The sequence below is a fragment of the Cnephaeus nilssonii genome, assembly GCF_951640355.1.
Source record: "Cnephaeus nilssonii genome assembly, chromosome: 15".
NCBI lineage: Eukaryota > Metazoa > Chordata > Mammalia > Chiroptera > Vespertilionidae > Cnephaeus > Cnephaeus nilssonii.
In genome coordinates, this window is record NC_137086.1 from 21,559,766 (window position 1) to 21,584,174 (window position 24,409).

The 24,409-nt window shown below is 37.3% G+C and overlaps 1 protein-coding gene across 2 annotated transcripts in view; it reads left to right on the top strand.

The window, feature by feature from the left end:
- The window catches only part of EML4 (EMAP like 4), a 151,792-nt gene that overhangs the window by 49,665 nt on the left and 77,718 nt on the right, over positions 1-24,409 (top strand). For both annotated transcript variants that reach the window (XM_079792090.1, XM_079792089.1), the window contains exon 2: positions 11,059-11,241. In XM_079792090.1, the coding sequence (XP_079648216.1) occupies positions 11,059-11,241 (183 nt within the window). The remainder of the gene's footprint in view (positions 1-11,058; positions 11,242-24,409) is intronic.

Below are 24,409 nucleotides of genomic sequence, written 5' to 3' on the forward strand. Positions count from 1 at the left end.
GCCATGTTAATCTTAACATTTAGGTTTTAAAAATCAATGAAAAGTGATAATTCTTTCAGTTTCTTTACAGTTCATGTAAATTTCATTTTATTTTAAACAAAAGCAAAAGGAAAAAGGAAATGTGACTTGCCACTTTGTCCACACATTGTTTATTTCCTAGTAGAGAAAATACTCACTTTGGGGGCTTTACCTCTGTTATTTATAGAAACTATTTAGTATATTTGTGTTTCAGTTTCAGAAGGCAAAACCTTTTTGTATTTGAAGCAACTGTACCTTACTCTTAACCGAGTAAAAAATGATTAGAAAAGTAGTACCCGAGGACAACCAAATTATTGTAGAGAATCTTCATGTGGTGCATTAATTCATGTGTTTCTGCCTAAGCCTGGAGTTTAGCCACTCTCCAAAGCAGCCCAAGTTTTTTGTCTGAATACTACCTCCTTTTTGCCTGCGTGCTCTGTCTGTTCTCTCTCCTTCAGTTTCTTTGTCTCTCTTTATAAATAAGTAGAAAACCTTTCTCTAGTTCAGAGAGCAAAGGTCCAGGAGAAGAGCTATCTTAAGAAGTTTTTATTTGTGCCAACTAGAAGTGCTTTGTGGTAGGCCATCTGGACTGGAAGATTTCCTCAGAATGTAAAATATGTCGTGAGATTTAGAAAGCTGGGATTTGCCCTGGACTATCTGGGAAGGCAGCAGGAAACGTAGACAGAACTGGTTTATGTTGCTTGTGAAGTAGGTGGCAAGAATGGAAGACAGCTTGCCTGATCTCGCTTCAGTGTATGGTTCCTCTGTACTTACGAACTTCTGCACTGGTAACGTATCTCTCCTTTCCTGGGAATTCAGACCTGTCCCACAAACTTTACTACTTGTGACAAAAGAAGTCTGAGGAGTTGGAATAAATCTAGATCCCTTCCCTTTTTTAAATCCCTCCTTCCTTTAGAAATACGTGTCAATAATGGCATAAAGTATTTAAGACTATAAAACCACTGTATAAACAAATATATTTCTGTTGTGAGGGCAGAGTGGACTTTGCTCAACTTGTTCTTTCCCTGCCTCCCCCCAAAAGATGGTCGTTATATTATTCTTGGGTGGGGGGGGGGGGATTAAAACAGCAGATTTTAATGGAAAACAATAAAAAAAGTATCTCAGATAATAGCAAATAGGAAATTGTATAATTAAGCTGAATGTTTGCTTCTATAAAGTCTAACCAAAAAAACTTCAACAAAAGCAGTTAGTTATCTGAATATCTGTTTTTAATTCTGTGTTAAATTAAGTAAGACTTTGAAAAAAGACCATTTTAATTGTGAATGAATTTTGGAGATAGAAGGAAGTGAAGTCCTTTCCTGGGACTAGCCATCGTGTTCAGAGTACTGTAGCAAAATGTTTTTAAAATTTTCTTAACACAATTTCACTTTTAATTTTATGCTAGTTGGTAAGTTTTTAGTAAGAATAACCTACAAGGAAAATACAAACTTAGTTTTTAAAAATAGGAAATAAGCCAACAACATAATTCATGTTAATTTCATTGAAACCAGAAATAAGTCTTATTTTCATATAATCATATTGTTAGCAGGAGGTAATTAATAGTGTCATTTACTAAAGAAATAAAATATGTAAGCTTTAATAGTTAAAATGCCTTATTTAATTAAAACTTCTTTGAGAGAAAAATTTGATTAGAAAACATTAATTCTTGCATAATTATAAATATATATTCATATTAGCTGCTGTGGTTTTATTAATATATTTTATTATGGTTTATTTCCAAAAAATAAATTTTAGCTGTTGTAGAATACATAGTGCATGACTTCTTGATATAGTACTTAATTTATTTCTGTCTTTATGTGACAATATTTGAAGACAACAAATTCCATTTTAGAACAAAACAAAAAATCATTTTAATTTGTTTTAATTTACTAATGTGACAAATGAGTTGTAATTTTGTTTTTTGTGTTTTGAAGAAATATTTAAAGGCTGGGTCTTCCTTTGGCTGCATTGTATTGATTTTTGTGTCTCTTACTAGCCTGAGAATATTCCTTTTGAACATCATGATGCTTATATTTTTGCAGAAATGTTTTCATTCAGTATGGATCAACAGATTAACCAAACTTGTATTGAAATTTTGGGTTCAGTACTAAATAGGTTCACATCATAGATTAAGTTAGTTCTGTTATTTTTTTACTGAGAAAATAATTAAATTTAGTTTACAAAGAATTTTATTTTGTAGAAAAACTATAAGGAAGGAAAAAATCCTCTGAAATCCCACTTTCAAGAGATATACCTCAAGTTTCTCTTTAGATCTATACATATATGTATGGCCACGGATATACAGTTCTACTCATATAGAATACACTATAAATCTTGCCCTGCAAATTTTTTTCTTTCCAGAGTATGTTGTCACTCCTACCAGACTTATTTATGATTATAAATATACACCATTCTTTTAAAGACCTACATAGTATATCATAGTACAACCATTTATTTAATCAGTTGCCTATTAATAGTCCTTTGGACTAGTGCCGTGGTCGGCAAACTGCGGCTTGCGAGCCACATGCGGCTCTTTGGCCCCTTGAGTGTGGCTCTTCCACAAAATACCACGGCCTGGGCAAGTCTGTTTTGAAGAAGTGGCATTAGAAGAAGTTTAAGTTTAAAAAATTTGGCTTTCAAAAGAAATTTCAATCATTGTACTGTTGATATTTGGCTCTGTTGACTAATGAGTTTGCCGACCACTGGGCTAGTGGGTTTTTTTTTATTTAAACTATAAAGACATGGTATTGTTACTGTTTTCTCATGTTTCTCTACCCATATTAGCTCCGCTAATCTGATCCTCTGCCATTACCATTCTACACAGTAAGGTCTGCCCAGTGTTTTAACGTAAGTGCTTTATGAAGGGGAGATCAGAGACCATTTAAAAACATTTTTAATATTTGTTTTTTGGGTGGAATTTTGTATCATGTACTTTTTTGAAATGGACTTTTTCCCCCAAAGGTTCATCAGTAACAACTTATTTTAGGATCATACTATTAACCTTCAAATCTATCATAAAATCCATCTGGTTTAGTTGTTTTTATGACACAAAACCTCAGGATTTTTTGGAAGCGCAACTTCATTTTTATCTGTTTTGGAATTTACTTTGCAAAAATGGTTTCATTTTTTCAAAAAATAAAGTAAGCAAGTCATATATGAGTCTAATAATCCTTATCCCCCAACCTTTTTCAAAAGAGAAAAATCACTCAGCTTCTCTCCCCCATAAAAGTATAATATACATATTTTAATATTTATGACATAGATGTTTCATAGTCTGTGGAGGCCTCCATATACTGTCCCCTGGCCTAAACTATCAGAAATAACTGTTGTCATAAATTTGGGGTATATTATTCCCTTGCTTTGTAGTGTTATTCTGTAAACAATGGTATTTTCTTTTATATTTTTTGAACTTTATACAAAGCCCATCTGACTTGTTTTTTGCACTCATCATTATATTCCTAAGATTCATACATGAGGTTGCATATAGACATAGTTTATTTTTTTCCCCTGTAATATTCCATTGAATGTTTCTATCAATTTATGTGTGCAGTTTACAGTTGGTGGACAAAAAGATTGTTTCCACTTTGTTTCTATTATGAATTATGCTGTTGTGAACATTTTTTTTTTAATATATTTTATTGATTTTCTACAGAGAGGAAGGGAGAGGGATAGAGAGTTAGAAACATCGATCAGCCGCCTCCTGCACATTCCCCCACTAGGGATGTGCTCGCAACCAAGGTACATGCCCTTTGACCGGAATCGAACCCGGGACCTCTCAGTCCGCAGGCTGACGCTCTATCCACTGAGCCAAACCGGTTTCAGCTGTTGTGAACATTCTTGAGCATGTCTCTTGAATTGTATGTTTGTGCCGGAGCCCAGGTTGGGGAACTGGCAGGCCATCTGTTTTGTAAATAAAGTTTTATTGGAACATAGCCACACCCAGTCATTTACATACTTACCTATAGCTGTTTTTGTTTTACAAAGGCATCTGAGTAGTTGCTACAGAGACTATATGGTCTGCATAGCCTAAAATATTTACTATCTTGTCCATTACAGAAGTTTGCCTGCCCTTCTGTAAGATCAGGGTATATTCACCTAGGAATGTAATTGCTGGGTCTTAGGATGTATTTTCAGTTTTACTGGATAATGCCAGAGTGGGTTTTCCCCCCCTAAAATCATTGAAACAGTTTACTTTCTACCAGGAATGTATGAGAGTGACTCCATGTTACTCTGTATCCTTGGGAACACTTGATATTGTCAGGCTTTAATTTTTGTGTGTGTGTGTGTGTGTGTTTTTTACCAGTTTGGTGAGTAAAAATAGTATTTCATATGGTTCTAATTTTCCTTTCTGAGGTTATTAATTAGGTACTTGAGCCTCATTTCATATGTTCACTGGCTATTTATTTTTGCTTTTCCATAAGGTGTTGGTCTAGCGATTCTTTTATTCAGGATACTAATCATTTACCAGTTATAGGTGTTAACACTATCTTTTCCCAGTTTATGAATTGCTTTTTCTCTTTATTATTGTGTTTTTAAGTGAGCATACACTCTAAATTCTTCTGTATCTTATTTATAAGAACTTCCTCTGTACTTGTAAGATATAAAGATATTCTGTTATTTTCTAAAGGTTTTATAAGTTTTTCTTTAGTTGTTTAATATACTTGATTTGATTTTTATGTGGGTGGAGCTAGGGACTTCCATATATAATTAATTTTAATGAATTTATAAATTTTAATTTAACTTGCGAAGTTCAGATATTACTTCTTCACATATTATTTTTCAGCTAGAATATTTCTTCCTCTGGGACTCTAATGACACAAATATTAGGCCTGGGGCTGAGTTCATTTTTTGCCCTATTTAGATTGTGCGAATCATATATGTAATGTATGTATGTAATATACATACAAAATATAATTTTTTAAATAGAAAAAGTCCTAATTTCAAAGGTTATTTTCTCTTCTTGCAAACAATTAAAAAAGTTTAGTTAGCCTGTTTCCCATAATGTAGGCAGTTAGCCTGGAAAGGATTGTTGCTCTAGACCAGCATAGTTAACCCTAACTGCAAAGAGGGAAGCAGGAAAGGTATCAGGAAAGATTAGAAATTTGAAAATGTAGTGCTTTCAATTATTTAATTAGAAATATGATAGCCTCTAGGGCATTATTTTATCACAGTGCTTGTAGCACAAAGTAATTCATATTCTCAGTGAAAACTGAGTCATCTAGAAATGACTACATTATTAGTTCGTGCCCTTGTTAGGAAGACAAGAAATACTTCATTTTAGAACAATTTATAGAAAATCATTGACATTCAAAATTGCTAGAATGTTATGGGAATATCTCATTCTAATATACTGTATTGCCAACTTTTGGATATTTAGAATACAATATATTTATCGCTGCAAAGGTAACATATTTCTTGACAATTCAGAAGACAAATTAGCTATGATTCACTTTAGTGAAAGTATAATAAGCAGCTGTCATTGTAGTTTTAAAACTATATTGAATATTAAAGTTTACTAGTCATATACAAATTTGCTTGCACCTCTAATAAGAGATTTGGTTATGCCATAAATAGAATAGACTGATGGATAAAGGTTTATGGACCTACTTTCTCCACCACCACCACCACCACCACCACCACCCTCTCCCGCCCACCCCACACACTCACCATGAATTTAAGAATGCTTGAAAATTCACTTGTAGTTTATATTTTAACACTCAAGGCTAGAAACTATTTTTAAAAGGAGCTAAGAAAGAAGAGGAAAATGTACTTGAACTAAGAAAAGGGATTGTAAAAAGCCCCCCCAAAATAGATATTCTCTTTACTGAATAGATGTAGTCCTAAAAATGTATTGTGAATGAGAATGTGGTACTTTAAAGATTGGAAGATAAAAAATAAAAACAAAGTTTTCAAACCAAAAGGGCAAGACTGATGAATTCTATAGTCTGAGGAGGGAACTCTAATCCCGATTTGCTGTGTGACCATGAGTAACTCATCTCATTTCCCAGAGTCTTAGTTTACTTATCTATAAATGACAGGAGGGGTTGTTGGTCTTTAGGATAGTCTCTTTTTTCTAGCTTTAGTAATCGACGAGTGCAAAGTTAATTGCCTTTCACTCTTAACAGTCCTTTATAAAATTGGAACACTGTCTAGAAGAAACTTGCTTTAAAAAAACTCAAGCTTCAGAAGCAATGCATTTTAGCTTAAATGTACATTTAAGTAGCATATGATATGTTTTTATTGTGAAATTCACATGATATGGAAGTGCTTATACTAAAAAGCAAAACTTTTCCTTTATGGAACCCTATCCTTCTAATCTCACTCTTCTAGTCAGAAATAACCCAATCACCTAGACTTTTTTCTGTGTCTACATTACATACATATATAAATATGAAGTCTTTACTTTTTAGAAGTATTTGGGAGGGGTGTTTTAATAAATTATTCAGTGCATATTGTTTTGCAATTTCTTATTCCACTTGTGGCTCTTTCAAAGTTTTAGCATATGTACCTACCACATTGTTTTTAAATGTTGGCTGGTATTGTTTGGTGTAAACATATCATAGCTTATTAACCCCATTCATGGACTTTAGGTCATTTTCAATTTTGTACAATAATAAACAGTATAGTAAAGTCCACCACTATACATGATAATAATTTATTGAACCCTCAGGATATGGCAGTGCAGTGCATTATTTCATCAAATTAACCCCAAGCTTGAGATAAGTACTAATTAGCATGAAGAAATGACACATGAGGAAACCAGTCACAGAGCTAAGTAGCAAACAGATTTACTCAAGCAGTGTAACACCAGAGCTCATGTACTATTCTACTACAGCTTTTACTGGATTCCCAACGAGATTCTTGCTTCACCTAAAAAGGTGGAGAGCCAAGATTTTAGCCAGGAAGGGCTTATAGAATTTTAGAGCTATAAGAACTGAAGAAATCAACTATTATACTCCTTTGCATCTCCATTGTGACCCTGTAATTGATATCCAAACTGGGAAATTTGAGAATGAAAGAAGGAGCATTATGATAATATTTATATTGAAAAAGCAGACATATTTTCCTGGGCAAATTGAAGCACATGGACACTTTAACCATAGCCTAGGCCCCCATCATCTTTTATATGGGTTACTGCAATAGCAGCATCCTGCCTGGTTTCCTAGCATTTACTCTTATCCTGTTGCAGTCCACTCTCACATGGCAGCCAAAATGATCTTTTAAAACAGAAACCTGGTTAAATCATCACTTAATAGTTTAAACCTCTTCATTGGCTTTGTGGAATACACACACACACTCACACACACACACTCACTCTCTCTCTGAGTGGCCAGATTATTATGATTTCTGAACAGATAATAATCTGGCCACTCAGAGTGTGAGAGTGTGTGTGTATTAAGAGGCCCAGTGCCTGGATTCGTGCATGGGTGGGGTCCGGCCAGCCAGGCCAGGGGGAGGGGACATGGGCGGTTGGCCGGCCTGCCTGCTGGTCGAACTCCTGGTCGAGGGGACAAGTTGCATATTAGCCTTTTATTATATAGGATTATATAGGATATACACTGAGTGGCCAGATTATTATGTGTTCAGAGATCATAATAATCCGGCCACTCAGTGTGTGTTGTGTGTGTGTGTGTGTGTGTGTGTGTGTGTGTGTGTATGTGTGTGTGTGTGTGTAGTCCTGTGATTAGAATGCTGTGTCAAAGAGAGTAAAGGGCACTTAAATTGTGAGTTGAGGTGTGTGTTTGAGTCTCAGATATCAAGACTAGTTTGGTGACCTGAGGCAAGCTATTTAACTCAAATGGTTTCAAATACAAAATATAGATACTATGAGGAGGGAGGTAAGGTAATAAATATGAAAGGTACAATATAAATGCAGGACATTGTTAATAGTTAACTTCCAGCTTATTTTGCCCTTTGAAAAATTATCCTTATCACAGTATCCACCAGGTAATGGTAGGATTTTTACAAGCTGAACCACCTTTCATGTAACTATCCAAGTTTCACAAAGTGAAAACCTTAGTCATTTTTTAAAAAAACAACAACAAATTTTATAAAAGTTAAGTGACTTGCCAAAAGTGAAGGCTAATTACCATGTCAATTCTAAAAACCAGGGCTATAACCTTGGCATTATAACCTAATAAATCTTTCTACCAGGCCCTGCGACCTTCCCAAAATAATTAAGATTATTTGTTTATTAAATCGCATAAGTGGTGATTCTAATTTAAATATACTGGAGGCTCAAGTGCACAAAATCGTGCATGGAGGGGGGGTGTCCCCTCAGCCCAGCCTGCACCCTCTCCAATCTGGGACCTCTTGAGGGATGTCTGACTGCTGGTTTAGGCCTGATCCACAATCTGGGACCACTGGCTCCTAACTGCTCACCTGCCTACCTGCCTGATTGCACCTAACTGCTCCCTCCCTCCCCCCCCCCCCCCCTGCTGGCCTGGTCACCTCCAACTCCCCCCCCCCCCTGCAGGCGTAATCACCCCCAACTGCCTCACTAACCCCCCTGCTGGCCTGGTCGCCCCACACAGCCTGTTCGGTTGGATGCGATAGTCACTTAGCCTTTTATATATATAGATAACTAATCTTTGTAAATTGAGAACAATTTAGAAAAGCATTTTGAATAATTTACTGACTTAAGACCTTTTTTGCTTACAAGTGATGGCTTGCAAAAAGGCAATTTATTTGATTACATAATTAGCTAGGAGCAATATTGGAGCAACTCTCAGAATTGAAGGTCCAGGCCTTTAGAGGACCTTCAAAGGAGCTGAGGGTAGACAAGACTCTTTTTATGTATTACAGCCCTAGGCCTGGCAAACTAAGAAGGATGAGCTACACCTTTCTTTCTGGGAAATTAGGGGAGAACTCCATTTGGCCTAGCCCATATCTTACCACCACTCCTGTACTGTAGTAGTATTAGATTGAACCACGTGAAATTACTAATAGTCAATCATATTTTACCAACTAAACAGGCCATTTTCTATGGTTCAACCTATTAATAGTATGGGATGGTAAAGGAGAGAATAAGACATCATAGATTGACAGCCCTAACAGGACCTCACAAAATGGTGTAGTTCCACAAAAGAGAACATCTTTTGCTCTTCCCACCAGAAGAAGGAAAATGGGAAAGCATTCTGGGCAGACGCCCCCCCAAAAATCAGTGACCATAATAAAACATACTTACAAAGAGTATTATGGGGTCATCTAGACTTCAGCTAAATTAGATCACTATGGAAATGAAAAGGACCTCAAATATAAAAATTTCTAAAGTGAGAGACTGAATTGCTCTTACTAGTCCTTTTCTCAAGCATCTCAGAGTTTGACAAATACCTTTTATGTAACCCATGTGCCCAAAGCTCTTAAATTATACCTTCTGTATTTTGCTGTCATTTGTTGAATGTCAAACATGTACTAGGTACATTCCTCATAATAATATTATTTAAAGATGAAGAAAGGTCCAAAGAAATAAAATAATTTGCCAGACATTATACAACTAATTTATATGGAACCAAATTTTGAAGTCTAAATTAAAGATTAAATCCAACTAGTACTTCCATACTAGTACTCCTCAAAGATTGTCATTGAAATACCTCTAAAGATAGAAGAGAGTACATACACCTGCGACATCTGTAGGTATATATGGTCTTAAATATGAATATTGTTTACTGTTCCATAATAATGGTGATAGCTTTGCTTTTTAAATGCTGAGCGTGTTTGTTTTAACTCAAATTTTTGGTTAAATTGTCTTTTTAAGAAGATATATGTCACATCTTGGTATGAGAAAAATGGCACACACTGCTTTTGTGTGAATGACTCACCCAGTTTATATCACTCTGGTCCAGATCATTCTTATCTAAGATCCAAATTTCCTCCTGAAAATTTCTGTTTATAGTGAAATAGCCAATAGCATACATGTTGATTCTGATTGACCCAATAGTATACTCTAAAGTTACATAGCTTTGGAAGTATTTTGTAATTGCTGTGTTACAGCTAAACTTTATTTAAATAGTCTTTTTGTTATTGTTACATACTTAACGCAAATACAGCTCTGTGCTTTATGGAGACCATACCCTTTCTTCATAAGGTTGAAGCATTAGGTGGAAAGAAGGAACAACAGAGAGTCTTTCACTAATGACATAGCAGTGTTTTGCTGGGTTTTTGAATATAATACTAAAGCATGCTTTCTGGTCATTGATGCTGAAGGTGAGTCATTCTCAATCTGATATGTAAAGCAAGACTGAAGTGATTTGTACTGCAGGTTTCCAAAAGTCTACAAAGTGATATATTTAGGGAACATTTTGGTTAAAAAGTGGTATAATATTAAGGGAATTTGACCTTGGGGAAATATTTCATAATTTTAATTATGTTTGACATACTAACTTTAACTATTTTAAATTAGTTCAAATAGCTATAAAATTTTTTGTATAAGTTAATCTGTATAAAAATAAGTTTTTTTCCTTTAATTTTTCTTATCTTTTAAAAGACTTACATAATTCTTGTCATTAGATTCTTAAGCAGTTTATTTAAAAACTAGAGGCCCAGTGCACGAAATTCGTGCGGGGGGTGGGGTGGGGAGTCCCTCAGCCCAGCCTGCACCCTCTCCAATCTGGGACCCCTTGAGGGATGTCCAACCACCCGTTTAGGCCCGATCCCACTGGCCTGGTCTCCCCCAAGTACGCTCCTCTGCTGGCCTGGTCATCCCTAACTGCCTTCCCTGCTGGCCTGATCGCCCACAATTACCCTCCCCTGCAGGCCTGGTTCCCCCCAACTGCCCTCCCTTGCTGGCCTGGTCTGCCCCAACTGCCCTCCTCTGTCAGCCTGGTCACCCCCAACTGCCCTCCTCTGCTGGCCTGGTCACCCCTAACTGCCCACAACTGCCCTCCCCTGCATGCCATCTTGTGGCGGCCATCTTGTGTCCACATGGGGGCAGCCATCTTTGACCACATGGGGGCAGCCATCTTGTGTCTTGGAGTGATGGTCAATTTGCATATTACTCTTTTATTATATAAGATATTCCATATTTCCCTTATTTTATAGATGATAGTATATCTGCTGCAAGTACTTCTGATGTTCAAGATCGCCTCTCAGCTCTTGAGTTACGAGTTCAACAACAAGAAGATGAAATCACTGTGCTAAAGGCAGCTTTGGCTGATGTTTTGAGGCGTCTTGCAAGCTCTGAAGATCATGTAGCCTCAGTCAAGAAATCAGTCACAAGTAAAGGTAATTGTGTTATATAGCAGAAAGTGTCTTGCTTTTTGCAACACTTTCTTTGCAGTGATATATAAAACTTGTGTATTTTATAAGTGACATTAAAATTGGCAATATAAAACTATAGTTTCTCTTTTGGGTTACTTGTGATTACAGTTTCTTTTCTATTTCCTTTTTCTTTATTCCCAAGAAATTCTGAAAGTTTGTTTTTTATTTTTAAATTGGGAATTTTTGTGTAATACCACTAATTGTATTTACAGGCTTTTATGTCATAATATTTGTGTGCATTTAGTATTTTCCAAGTAAATAATAAATTGACTGAGGGCAGGTAATCACTCGTGTACTTTTGAATCAATACCCTTATCATTACAGAAATGATTACAATTATTATAGTTTAAAGAGCTTCATTCTGAACCTTCTGTGGTCATTAGCAGAATCCTGAAGAATTTAAGCTCTGAAATGTATTGCTAACTCCACAATACAATGGGAATTTTAACTTCCAGTCATGGAGAGTTTTCACATGTTGAGAGAGCTTGGAGCAAATGAAGTGTGGCCTTTCCCTTTCTCCAATCACTCAGAAAAAATTTAAAATTCTTTCACATTAATCAAACAATTGAACATATTATTTCATACTAGAGGCCCAGTGCATGATTGAATCATGCACATGTAGGGTCCCTTACACACTTTGGCTTTCGATCACGGTGGAGCTGGGTGCCTGTCCGCTGGTGCCGGAGCAGACAGGCACCCAGCTCCCCCGCTTTTGATGGTCCGCGGCGGGACGTGAGCTCGCTGCCCCAGAGGCCCCTTCTGTTCCGCAGCACAGCCATGGTGCAGACGCTGAGCTCGCGCCGCCACTGGCGACGCGAGCTCAGCGTCCTGCCAGCCCAATCGGCTACCCCAGCCACCCCAAGTCCCGCCCCCTGCGCCTCCCTCTGGCCCAATCGTGGGTGTAGCGGAGTGATGGTAATTTACATATTACCTTTTTATTAGGTAGGATATCTTACTGATTTCTTGGTAGTGTAAGTGAACATGGGCATGATTATTACCATTTTGGCAACCGGAAAAGTGAGGGTAGTCATTGGCTTATTACTTCTCTACTGTAATATGTCAGTGCAATTTATTAACATAGGGAGGAGTCTTACATAACTTGTAGAATCTAGGCTAGATAGAAGATAGTTAACCAGGATATGACGAGTAAATTTGTTAGAAAGATTATGAATTCAGTTTCTGAATGTTGACTTTGAGGTACATATAGTATATAGATGATATTATGGATAGCTGGAGTCTAGTGCTCATATTAGTCTTGGCTAGAAGAAGATTTTGGAAAATGTTCATCTTATGGATGATAGCTGAAGCCATAGAAAGAGGATATAAAATGAGAACAAGACTCGGGAAAGTTCTGAGCAGGAGCAGCAATTGAGAATTGTGGAATTGAGAGCAGTAACTATAGCCACTCTTTAAAAAAATTTGCCTAAGAGGGGAAGGTGGTAGTACCTAGAAGAAGATGCTAAATTAAAGGCCAATTTTAATTTTATTTTTATTTTTTAAGATGTTTCAACTTGAGCACAAAGATATGTTGAAGATAAAAGTGCAGCAGAGAAAAAGGTGATATTGATGGGGAGGGGTGATGGTAATTGATGAGGCAAGTTTCCTGATAGTTTAAAAAAGGATCTTAGAGCAGGTAAAAAACTAGTCTTAGACAGAAAAAAGACTCTTTCCATGAGATAGCAAGTGAACTTTGCTATATATCACAGTTGTCAGGGCTGGAACTTCTCTTCCTTATCACTTTCTCCTCAGGAGACAGTGACGTCCTGTAAGAAAGTAAGACAGTTCCTGGGTGGTGAAAAAATAGGAGTTAATATTTGGAATGGTGCCCTAGCTAGTTTGGCTCAGTGGATAGAGCATTGGCCTACAGACTGAAGGGTCCCGGGTTCGAGTCCCGTCAAGGGTACATTGGTGCAGGAGACAGCCAATCAATGATTGCCTCTCATCATTGATGTTTCTATATCTCTCTCCCTCTCTCTTCCTCTCTGAAATTAATAAAAAATATATTTTTAAAATGTTTGGAATGGTTACAAACATTAACTTCCCACCTCAATGCTCTCAAGGTCATTCAGCATTTTTATGGAGAGAAATGCTGAATGATCTTGAGAGCATTGAGGTGGGAAACTTTGGGGGAGGGGCATTCATTCTGCCTGGTTTTGTGGTTCTCATTCTTATCCCTCCCACCCTTACACATGCTGGGGCTAGGTGTGGAGACTTAGAAATGGCAGCATTCATCTTTTTTATTAGCAGTTAGTAAGACAAATGACAAGGGACTTGAGAGTTCGGCAAACAACTTGGTAGAAACCATTTTAGTTAATAATGTTATATTGTGATTTTTAAATTTTTTAGAGTCAAATTTGAATATTGCCAAAATAATGCTAGGTTAGTGTCCACTATACACACATATTTTTTTTGTTGTTAATCCTCACCCGAGGATATTTTTTCCATTGAGTTTTAGAGAGAATGGAGGGAGTGGGGGGAGGGAGAAAGAGAGAAACAGACAGATAGACATTGATGTGAGAGAGACACATCGATTGATTGCCTCTCACACATGCCCTGACTAGGGCTGGGGATCAAACCTGCAACTGAGGTAAGCGCCCTTGACCGGGAATTGAACCCATGACCCTGTGGTGGGAGGGCCAACACTCTAACCACTGAGAAACACCAGCAGGGCCACAGTATTTTTAAAAGCTTGTTTTAAATAGTTTATGGGTCTAAAAAAATGGATTTTTTTATTATGTTAGAACAACAGTACATTGTAATATGTGGAAAAATTTTAAGTGTTTTCTCTTGTTTTTTATTTATCGAGGTCTTTCAGTAAAGGAATATTTACAAGAAAAATTAAAGGCTGCTTTTAAAATTTGGTAGATGGATAATATTTTGTATAACACATCAGTTACTTAGCACTTACCTGTTTAAGTGTCACAAAATATAAATGCAAGTAAATATCTGTAGTTTCTATTTCCTAGGAACATACTTTTTGTAAGGCATCCTTTCTAGACTTTTTCTAGTTGTCCTAAAACTGAAGATAGAACCAAAAACCCTGTGTATATATTGTTTTTTCCCTATGCATACATACATATATACATATGATAAAGTTTAATTTATACATTAGGCACAGTAAGGGATTAACAACAATAACTAATAATAAAATAAACAATTATAACAATATACTGTAATAAAATTTATGTGACTGTGGGCTTTTTCTTTCTCTCAGAATATCTTATTGTACTGTACTGACTCTTGTGAAGAGGTGAGATGATACAATGCCTATGTAATGAGATGAAGTGAGGTACTCAGAACAGCGTGCAAATTAAAAGTTGTTTTATTTCTGAAATTTTCTGTTATTTTTGGACCATGGTTAACCATGGGTTATTGAAATCTTAGAAATCAAAACTACCGATATGGAGGGCTTATTAAAAGCTAAGCCTCATTTTTTTTTTTAAAGTATATTATGCCAAAAACTTAACTGAGATAGAAAGTTTTCCCAGTAGTTTTTAAGGTGCCAGTCATTTAAATTTCTCATATACCTTCTATTCTGTTGGAGAATTCTTTCCTTTTGACGGCATATTCTCATAATATATGCACCAGTTGCAACTGAACCCCTGCCAAAAGAAAAAAAAAATTACCTGTACTTTGTAGCCCAGGGAACACTTTGGCAGTTTTAACTGCTAGGAAGACAAATTATGTCACAGCTGGTGCCTGGGAAACTTATTAAGACCTTTTGGGGTGACCAAATGAATGTAATTTGAGAACACAGCCCAGTGGCATTAGGTGAAGACAAGCTGTTGGTACACAATGGTATAAAAGCAAAGGAGTAAAAATTTACCTGAGGGAAACTGTTGGTAAACCAAAAGTATCAAGCATTGTAAATGCTTCTTGAAAAATGAAAGAACCCAGAGGCATAATTGGACCATAGAGGATGTCAGTTCTCCAAAAGAAACATTCATAAGTATGTAGAATCTGGGATGGTGTGTACCAGCACAGATCTGTATCATTTGCCTCTTATTCCAAATAACATCTGGGAGAAGACAGGGATTGCCATGGGTTTTCTGTAAATGTTGTTAGTAAGTAAATACATTAATCAGGTTGGAAGGTGTGAATTTCCTTGATGGGGCCCTTAGGCTAAAATGACTCATAATTGTGGTAGAGGATGGGAGAGTGTCTTATTATTTTGACAATAGATCAAAGACTTCGAAGCTGCTCTTTGTATGTAGAAGCACATAGGTGGATATTACCTCAGACCAGGCAGCAGTTACCATTTATAGAATTCCATTTCTCTGTGAGAGTCAAATCCTTCTTTGGTCATTTCTATTAAAAATATGCTTTAAAAAAATTAGTGGCCAGGAGTTAACAAAACTAAAGTACACCTTCCTGGGAGATAAAAGAGAAGTGTACAGATAAAATTCTAAGTGGAAAGATAAACTTTGTTGCATTATAGGTAGTCTTCAATCTCCTCAAAGAATGAAGCGATTGAAACAAAAGGTGGCAGGGAATTTGAAAATATGAAGAATGTGGAAGAGGTCTGCTATTGGTTGGAGCTGTGGAGCATATGATAGAGAATCTGAGATGAAGGAAAGATTTTGATTATCAACTATAGTTCTTTCTCCATGGACCATATTTATCATTCTCCTAATCAAAAAATTTTCCCATCCTTTATGGCCTCAAACTATTTCCATTTTTTGTCTTTTATTGGAATTATTTTAAAATTTTTTGTATGTCTCTTTTGGTAAATTATATTTGGTGTTCCTGGTAGATTATAAACTATTTGAAGGTAGAGACAGTTCCTACTAATATAGCTGGCCTAGGAATGACTCAATAAATACTTGTTAAGTTGAATATGGGAAGAAAAAAGTTATTGAAATAAGAAGTTGTGGTTAAAAAAATTATTGCTTTGGAAGGAGGGATTGGGATAGATGCAAGAATAAGAGGATATTGTGGATGAGGGTAGCAAGGATTTTAGATTTTGAATATGCAGTAGTTCTTAGTGATAACTTTACTGTGTGAGTCTTAGAGGACACTGAGGTTCATTAGTATTTACGAACTATCAGGCTAAGGTATCAGAAAGGTCATCTGCTTAGGACTGTCAGCAAGGAATATAAACCATGTCACGTCATGATAAAATAATATAAAGAATAAAAGTTATCATTGGCTTTCAACCGTGGGATTATGATGGTTTCCACTGTGGTTGAAACCTTGGTTTATAGACTTTTAGTTTAAATTTCTCTTACTTCAGCTGGGTTGCTGCTCAGAAATAGAACTACTGTACCTTTGGGTACTAGAGGCCACTGTTGCTTCTAGTCTTGCCGGCTAACCTTTATGAGAGGGTTATGACCTTTATAATGCCCAAGCACTGAAGGAGAAGGATGCATATATATGCAAATGACATATATACACCTAATGAGGCATTACAGTTAAATTTCTAATATTCTAAATTTCAAAGAATACTCTTTAGACTTCTCTATTGAAAAACAAGCATTCACTCACAGACCCTTTTTGTTTTCTGCATCCGCTGTGTACTTAACCTTAGACAATCAATCACTCTTTTTTTAAAAAATATATTTTATTGACTTTTTACAGAAAGGAAGGGAGAGGGATAGGGAGTTAGAAACATCGATGAGAAAGAATCATCGATCAGCTGCCTCCTGCACACCTCCTACTGGGGATGTGCCTGCAACCAAGATACATGCCCTTGACTGGAATCGAACCTGGGACCTTTCAGTCCACAGGCTGACGCTCTATCTACTGAGCCAAACCGGTTAGGGCCAATCAGTCACTCTTTTATTCAAATACTAAGGATTCCCAGCACTGAGTTATCTCAAATTAAGCTGTAGGGTTGAAAGTGGCCCTGAGAATCTTCTGGTCTTTTCTTGCTCTTTACATAAATATCTGGGGGACCTTGATGATTTAATACTATTATCTGCTTAAATGTTTTCTTTCTCCCTACTCCCTCTGATGAATTGCTTTCTGTTATCCTGGTACAGCTCAAAATGTCACTCTCTCCTGGGCAGAATTATTCCTTTCTACTTATTTACCTACCTTTCTTCTGCCTGGACTCAAATCTTGCTTTCACTGCCTACTACAATAACCTTGAGCACCCTAATAATCTCTCTAAGCTTCAGTTTATTCATCAGCAAAACTGGGATGATAATAGTAAATCCCTTTTAGGATTATGGTGAAGGTTAAAGATAAATTATTTAGGACAATGCCTAGCAAATTGCATGTGCTTGATGATTAATATTACTCCACACCATTTACTGTATGGACAGTTTTCTGTTTCCTACATCTTTTCAGTGTACTAGGCACTGTTTTAGGTGCTGGAGATGAAAGAAATAAAAGGCTTTGTATTTGCCCCTAAAGGGCTTCAGATAAAGTGAGAAAACAGGTATGTCAATAAATACAATATTATATGATAATTGGTATTAAAAGGGTAAATTTAGGGTACTCTGGGAGCACCTAGGATAAATATCTAACTCAAACTGGAGTTGAAGGTTTCTTGCAGGAGGTGGCATTAGTACTAGTCTCCCTTCATGGTCTTAAATTGGTGCCAGTTTCCATATTGTTATCTGAATTGAGTACTTCAGAATTCTCTTTCTACCCCAGCAGTCACCAATCGGTGGTCTGCGGAGCACTGGTGGTCCGTGAGGTCCGAAAGGTTGGCAACAACTGTACTAGAATGTTCTGCTTGTATGTCCCTCAGAATTCATGTCCCCAAACTGACTTGATTAACATTCCTTAAAACTACTTCCTTCTTTCCATTCATGCTTCTTAGCTCTTGTTTCAGGTCTCCATGATCTCATGCTTAGACCATTGTCCTGAAATCTGCTCTGCATATAGCCTCTAGAGCATTTTCTCTAAATTGACCTAAGTCCTTCCTCCCCCCCCCCCCCCCCCCACTCCCCCAGCTTAAAACCCTTTAGTAGTCTCTATCCTCTATAGATAAAGTCTTTATCATCTAACTCCTGTTTACCTCTCCCATCTGGACTCACCCTTCCCATTGGACTCTGCCCTCTTATTTCACATTCTCACCACATAAAGAGCTTTTTGTGTACTCCCACCCCTGCTCATGCTACACACACATGCACACCCCACTTTACTGTTATATTCTTTCTGTTCCTTTATACATACTGGAATAAGATCTCAGTATCTTATTACCTCCATTTTACCTGGCTACCTCTTATTCTTTAAGACTTTGTTCTGCATTTCTTCTACTAAGCCTTTCTTGAGCTCTGTGTCTCTAATCATTCATACAGAATTATGTGTCTTTTCTTTGTACTTTCACAATACTCTGTTACTGTACTTACTACACTTTCATTGCCAGTGTGATTCTTTTGCAAGATTTTTAATTCCTTGATGCCAGGTATTCTTTTGTAAACACAAGGCTAGGATCATAATAGGCCCTGAGTAAATACTTGATGCGTAGATGCATGATGAATACATGTTAATTTAGGCACAGAGCAGTAAAAGTACTTAGTTTAGGAGTCCAAAATAAACTGAAGCATAAGGTATAAGATTGGGAGTGTCAAGAAATGAGCCTAGACTGGTAGGTATAGAACCCATAGTGAAAGGTTTTCTGATGCCTTGCTAAGGAATTTAGTTTTTATCCTGAGGGCACTGAGAGCCATTAAAGGATTTTAATCTACAGAGTGGCAGGTAGATTTACAGTAATCCATTAATTCTAAGAGACCTATATTTTCTGCATTTTAACATTTCTGAAATTGTAATGCATCTTACAATTGATTGTGTCTTATAGTTCTCATAGGCAACACTTCTTTCTAGTGGTACTCAAGATAATGGTGCATATTACAATTGATATATTAAATTTAAAGACATACAGCATGTTTTAGAAACATCATTTTGGCATAGTGTAGGGCATACCTTAAGAGCAAGATAATACTGCAATAAGGGAATATAGAGATAAACTGATGAACATAATCCAGAAGAGAAATTTAAGGCAGTAGTGATGAAGATGCATTTATTTAGTCATTTAGATATTGATTAAGTGCTTTGTATGTACCAAGCACAGTGCTAAGCATGGGGAAATATATACAAGAATCACCAAGAAAGTAAGGTTTCCAGGTAGAGTTAAGAATCATTATAAATGGTGATAAGGACTGTGAAGGAAGTAAAGGGGGGGTAGTGAGAGAGTAAACTATGAGAGGGGCACTTTAGATAAGGGGATCATAGAAGCTTTCTTTGAGGAAGTGGTATTGAGTTGAAATTTAAAAGATGAGAATGAACCTTCAAGGTGAAGAACTTTCTAAATAGAGGAGCAAATGCAAAAGTGTTGATGCAAGAAAGGATAGGGAGGAAAAATTGAATTCAAGATTTTGGTCATAAGCTCAAAAACAAATCCACCTTGAATCTTATCTCACAAGGCTAGGATAAAAAAATAGGTCAAAATGAGTCATAGACCTCATTGTAAGGTTAAAACCAATAACACTATTACAAAAAATATAGGTGAAAATCTTTGAGATCTTGGATTTGGCAAAAGTGCTTAAATAGGACATGAGTACAAATAACAGAAAAGTCAATTAGTTGAACTTCATCAAAATTAAAAAATCTTATTCTTCCAAAACTGTTTTGAAAATAAGCTGCAGAATAGGAGAAAATATCTGCAAAACATATTTGTCAAAAAAATTTTATCTGGAATATATGAACAACTCTTACAACTCAATAATTAGGAAGACAGCCCATTTAAAAAATAGATAAAAGATTTGAGCAGACACATTACCAAAAAAAGATATATGATCTATGTATATAAAACCCTAATATGCAAATAGACCGAACGCTGGAACAACCGAACAAACGGTCGATATGATGTGCGCTGACCACTAGGGAGCACGCGCGAAACATGGGCATAGGCTGCAGCAGGATGATGGAGCAGGTGAGCGGGGGCACCAGACGAAGGTGGGGCACTGGTCGCTGTCATCGGGCGAGCCTCTGGTGGTTACTAAAAATTCTTGGCTCCCACGTGCCATGGTCCCACCAGCGCTCGCACCTGCTGCCGGTTCCGATTGCTCTGCACTGTCGGTGTGAGTGGCAGCTGCCAGCCCCAATCGCCCCTGAGGGCTTCTCCACCTCCCCCTGCTCCTGAGGGGCGATCAGGGCCAGCAGTCGCCACTTTCACCCATTGACAGCGCCAGCCCCGCTTGCATCTGCTGCTGAAGCCAGCCCTAGTTGCTCTGCACCATCAGCGGGTGTGAGCGAGGCCGGTGCTGTCTGGGAGCACTGGGGGGCCGTGGCGGGAGGGACTGGGCAGGGGCATGGAGGATGGGCCTAGACTCGCCCCTGTGCCCACCGTAGACTCGCGGCCCACAGTTCCTTTCAAGGTGCATGAATTCATGCACTGGGCCCCTAGTATCAAATAAGTGAATAGAACACCCTCAGGTTAAATTGTAAATGAGTTACAGAGGACTTAATATTTCCCATGAAAAAAATGTTTAACACCTTTAGACATTAAAGAAATGCAAATTAAAAGCACAGTGAGATACCACTACATGCTCACCAGGATAGCTAAAAGTAACAAGATTGGTCACTCCAAGTATATTCAAGGATGTGGAGCAACTAGAAACTCAGACAGTGCAGGTGGGAATGTGAAATGCTACTGCCTCTTTGGAAAAAAACCTGGCAGTTTCTTAAGTTAAAAATTCACCTACTATACAACCCAGGTTATTTACCTTTAAGAATGAAAGCATATATCAACACAAAGACTTATACACTTAGTTCATTGTAGCATTATTTACAATAGTACAAAACTGGAAACAACCCAAATGTCAAAAGGTAATAAAAACATGGTGGTATATTTATATAATGAGATAGTTGGGGTCTGTCTTGACAGTACGAAGGCAAGACAGCAAAGATCTTCAGCAAAGAAGATAAACAGAGATACAACAAAGATTGTAAAGGTTCTACAGAAATTACCAAGGATGTTTGATTTAATTTTTAAAATAGTCAGATTTTTAATATTACTCAGATAATTTAACAACATTGAAGGAGTTTTAAAAAGTGACCCACAATTTTACCATAATAATGTAGGTTTCTGGTTTTCCCACTTTTATCAAAGGTTGAAGGGAGTACACATGATCAGGTCAGTGTTGCAGAAAGGTAAATTTGACAGATGGCTATAAGAGCAAGGCAAGGGTTCTGAATAGTGAGCCAGCTTGTACCAATTGGGAAGATAGATATAGATGAACAGGAACCACCAAATTTGGGGATATTAGGGAGAGAATCAGAAACAATCCTAATATATAAAAACCCTGGGTCTGTCACAACTGGAGGCTCGACCAACCGGAAGTCAGTCCTGCAGTTAGCGCTGGGTTGCTGTGGCGACCCAGCACTGACTGCTGTGGCTGTAGGCGCAGTGACCCAGCACTGACTGCTGAGGGGGCTGCGAATCAGGCTCGGAGAGAGGCCTGAAGAGAGAAGCAGGGTCTGATCTGTAGCCTGGGTGGCAGCTGTTGATCAGTACTTGCCTCTCTCTTTCTCTCCGGGCCGGGCCAGCAGCTGTGCCTCCATTTCTCTCCAGGCCTCCATTGAAGCTGCTGATCAGCCCCGCCTTTCTGATCAGGCCCCATTGATAGGCCCAGAGACGCTGACTGACATAGAAACTGGACCAATTAGAACCAAATCTGGATGAAGTGTGAGGAGCCAACGCCTGCCTAGGAGGCGGAGCTTTTGACACTGACTGGCATAGAAACTGACCAGTCAGAACCAAATCTGGGTCAACTGTGAGGAGCCAATGGCTACCTAGGAGGCGGAGCTTTTGATGCTGACTGGCATAGAAACTGACCAATCAGAACCAAGTCTGGGTCAACTGAGGAGTCGATGGCTGCCTAGGAGGCGGAGCTTTTGATGCTGACTGGCATAGAAACCAACCATTCAGAACCAAATTGGCCGGCAGTTGGGGGTAAGATCAGGCCTTCAGGGGAGGGCAGTTGGGGGCGAGATCAGACCGGCAGGAGAGGGCAGTTAGGGGCAATCAGGCAGGCAGGCAGAGGCAGTTAGGGGTGATCAGGCAGGCAGGCAGGTGAGTGGTTAGGAGCCAGTGGTCCCAGATTGCGAGAGGGATGTCCAACTGCCGGCAGTTGGACATCATCCAAGGGGTCCCCGATTGGAGAGTGTGCAGGCTGGGCTGAGGGACCCCCCCCCCTCCGTGCATGAATTTCGTGCACCGGTCCACTAGTTGGTTTGTAACTTGAATGACAGGTAATTAGATGCAATTTTTACTTGTAAAGTGATGCAACTAATCAATGTTCATCTTATCCTAACCCACCTTTGTATCTTAGGACTGCTGAGGCCCACCTCCTACCTGCCTCAAAAAAAACCTAGTTTCACAAACTATTCTTTTTTTCTCCTCTTCTAACCATTTTTTCAGAGGCTTCCTCTTCAATGACTATAACAGTTTGCTTGCTGTAGCTAAGCGGTATTCAGAAAGTTATTCTCTTATGTTTGGTTGTTTTATTACTGCAAATCAGAAACACCTAACTAAATGGTAACTTCTAGGAGAGAGGAAATTGGGGATATGTGCTCAGAGATGGGTGCACAGACACTTCGGCTCTAATGGCATACATATTTACATTTTACAAAAAGTCAAAACCCAGGTTTTGCTTCTGATAATGTCAGAATAAGCTCCTTTGTTTTCCTTTCATTATAAACTTAACAGTAGTTCTTAGAGGATGGGGTAATTTGAACAGGGTTAGAAGACTTCTGCAAAGTTTTAGTGGTCACTTTTTTATTTTTTTCTGCACAGTAGTATTTTAAGTAATATTCAGTTAAGGGTTATAGGGTGACTCAATCTTATATAAATATATTAATATTCAGAAGAGTATATTTCATAATCAGTAACTAAAATTTCACCATAGTGTAATTGCTGAGAAAGGAATAAATAGTTACATCAGTATCAACATAAAATGTCAATTTAGGTTAGTAATTTCAGAAACACTAAGTTGAAGTAGATATGCCATTGAGACATTGGTAAAAGAATGGTAGTTGTTTTTTTAAGTGATATTCAAGAGAATGTAGAAAATTCAAATGCAACTGAAACAATTCCATTACATGTGAAACACAGAGATTATATTATATATTTATGAAATATACATATATATAGAATTATGTGTATATATTTTGAACAGTACCTGTAATTGGTTGGTGTTTAGTGAATAGAATACCTACAGGTTAAATTCTAAATGAGTTACAGAGTACTTAATAGTCCTCATGCAAATTGTGGCCCTACTCAGATTATTTTGAAATTGAAGCGATTATTCCATTTATACTTTGGTAGTATAATGTTTTTCTGTTGGAAATAATTGTTAGCTTAGTGTGTATGAAATACAAGCTCTTTTTTCTTCTTCTTGAGGTAAAAGAACATGAAGAAACTTTGTTATGTATTTGTTTATCAGAGAGGATTGGACATAATTTAACACAGGAAATTCAGCCATGACCCTATCTCACTGTTGCTTTCAGTGAGATATTCCAAAATAGAATAATCATACATAATTCATCTCTGAAATACTTACATCATGTATATATGTGTGAGAGGGAGATTCTGATGAAGATATTAAAAATATAGTAAAATTATCATTTGTACTTCATTCTTTGGTGTGGCTCCAAAATTTCTTCAGGTTTTTTACTTTTTTAAAATTTTGTTTTCTTTCACTAGTGACCATACAATTAACAAATCCAGTGAGTTCAGTTTAGGCTAAAGATTTGTTCTTTTTAACATAGTACTAGAAAATTTTCAATCATATATTATGTTTTTGAGACCTACTTTTTCATTCACATCAGCACCTTCATTTGCAATTTTTTCATTCATTTTACATAAATTAATAAAATATTTAAATATTGCATAAACATTTCCACTTTTTATTGTTACTACTTTATGGAATAAACTTTATAACTGGCTCGGTAGTTGGAAGCCATTACATATAGGCTTTGAAATGGACATTAGGAGATGGCCTTTTAGGAATAAATATCTAGGATGTGAATAGAGAGCCTCTAAAACTGATCAAAACTATAAAACACACTGCTATCTAATCATGTAAAGATGAATAATTCTACAGCTACCTTGATAGCATTTGAAGAATTGAAGAGTAAACTATAGGATTTAGAAACATTGGTGATATATTGAATATTT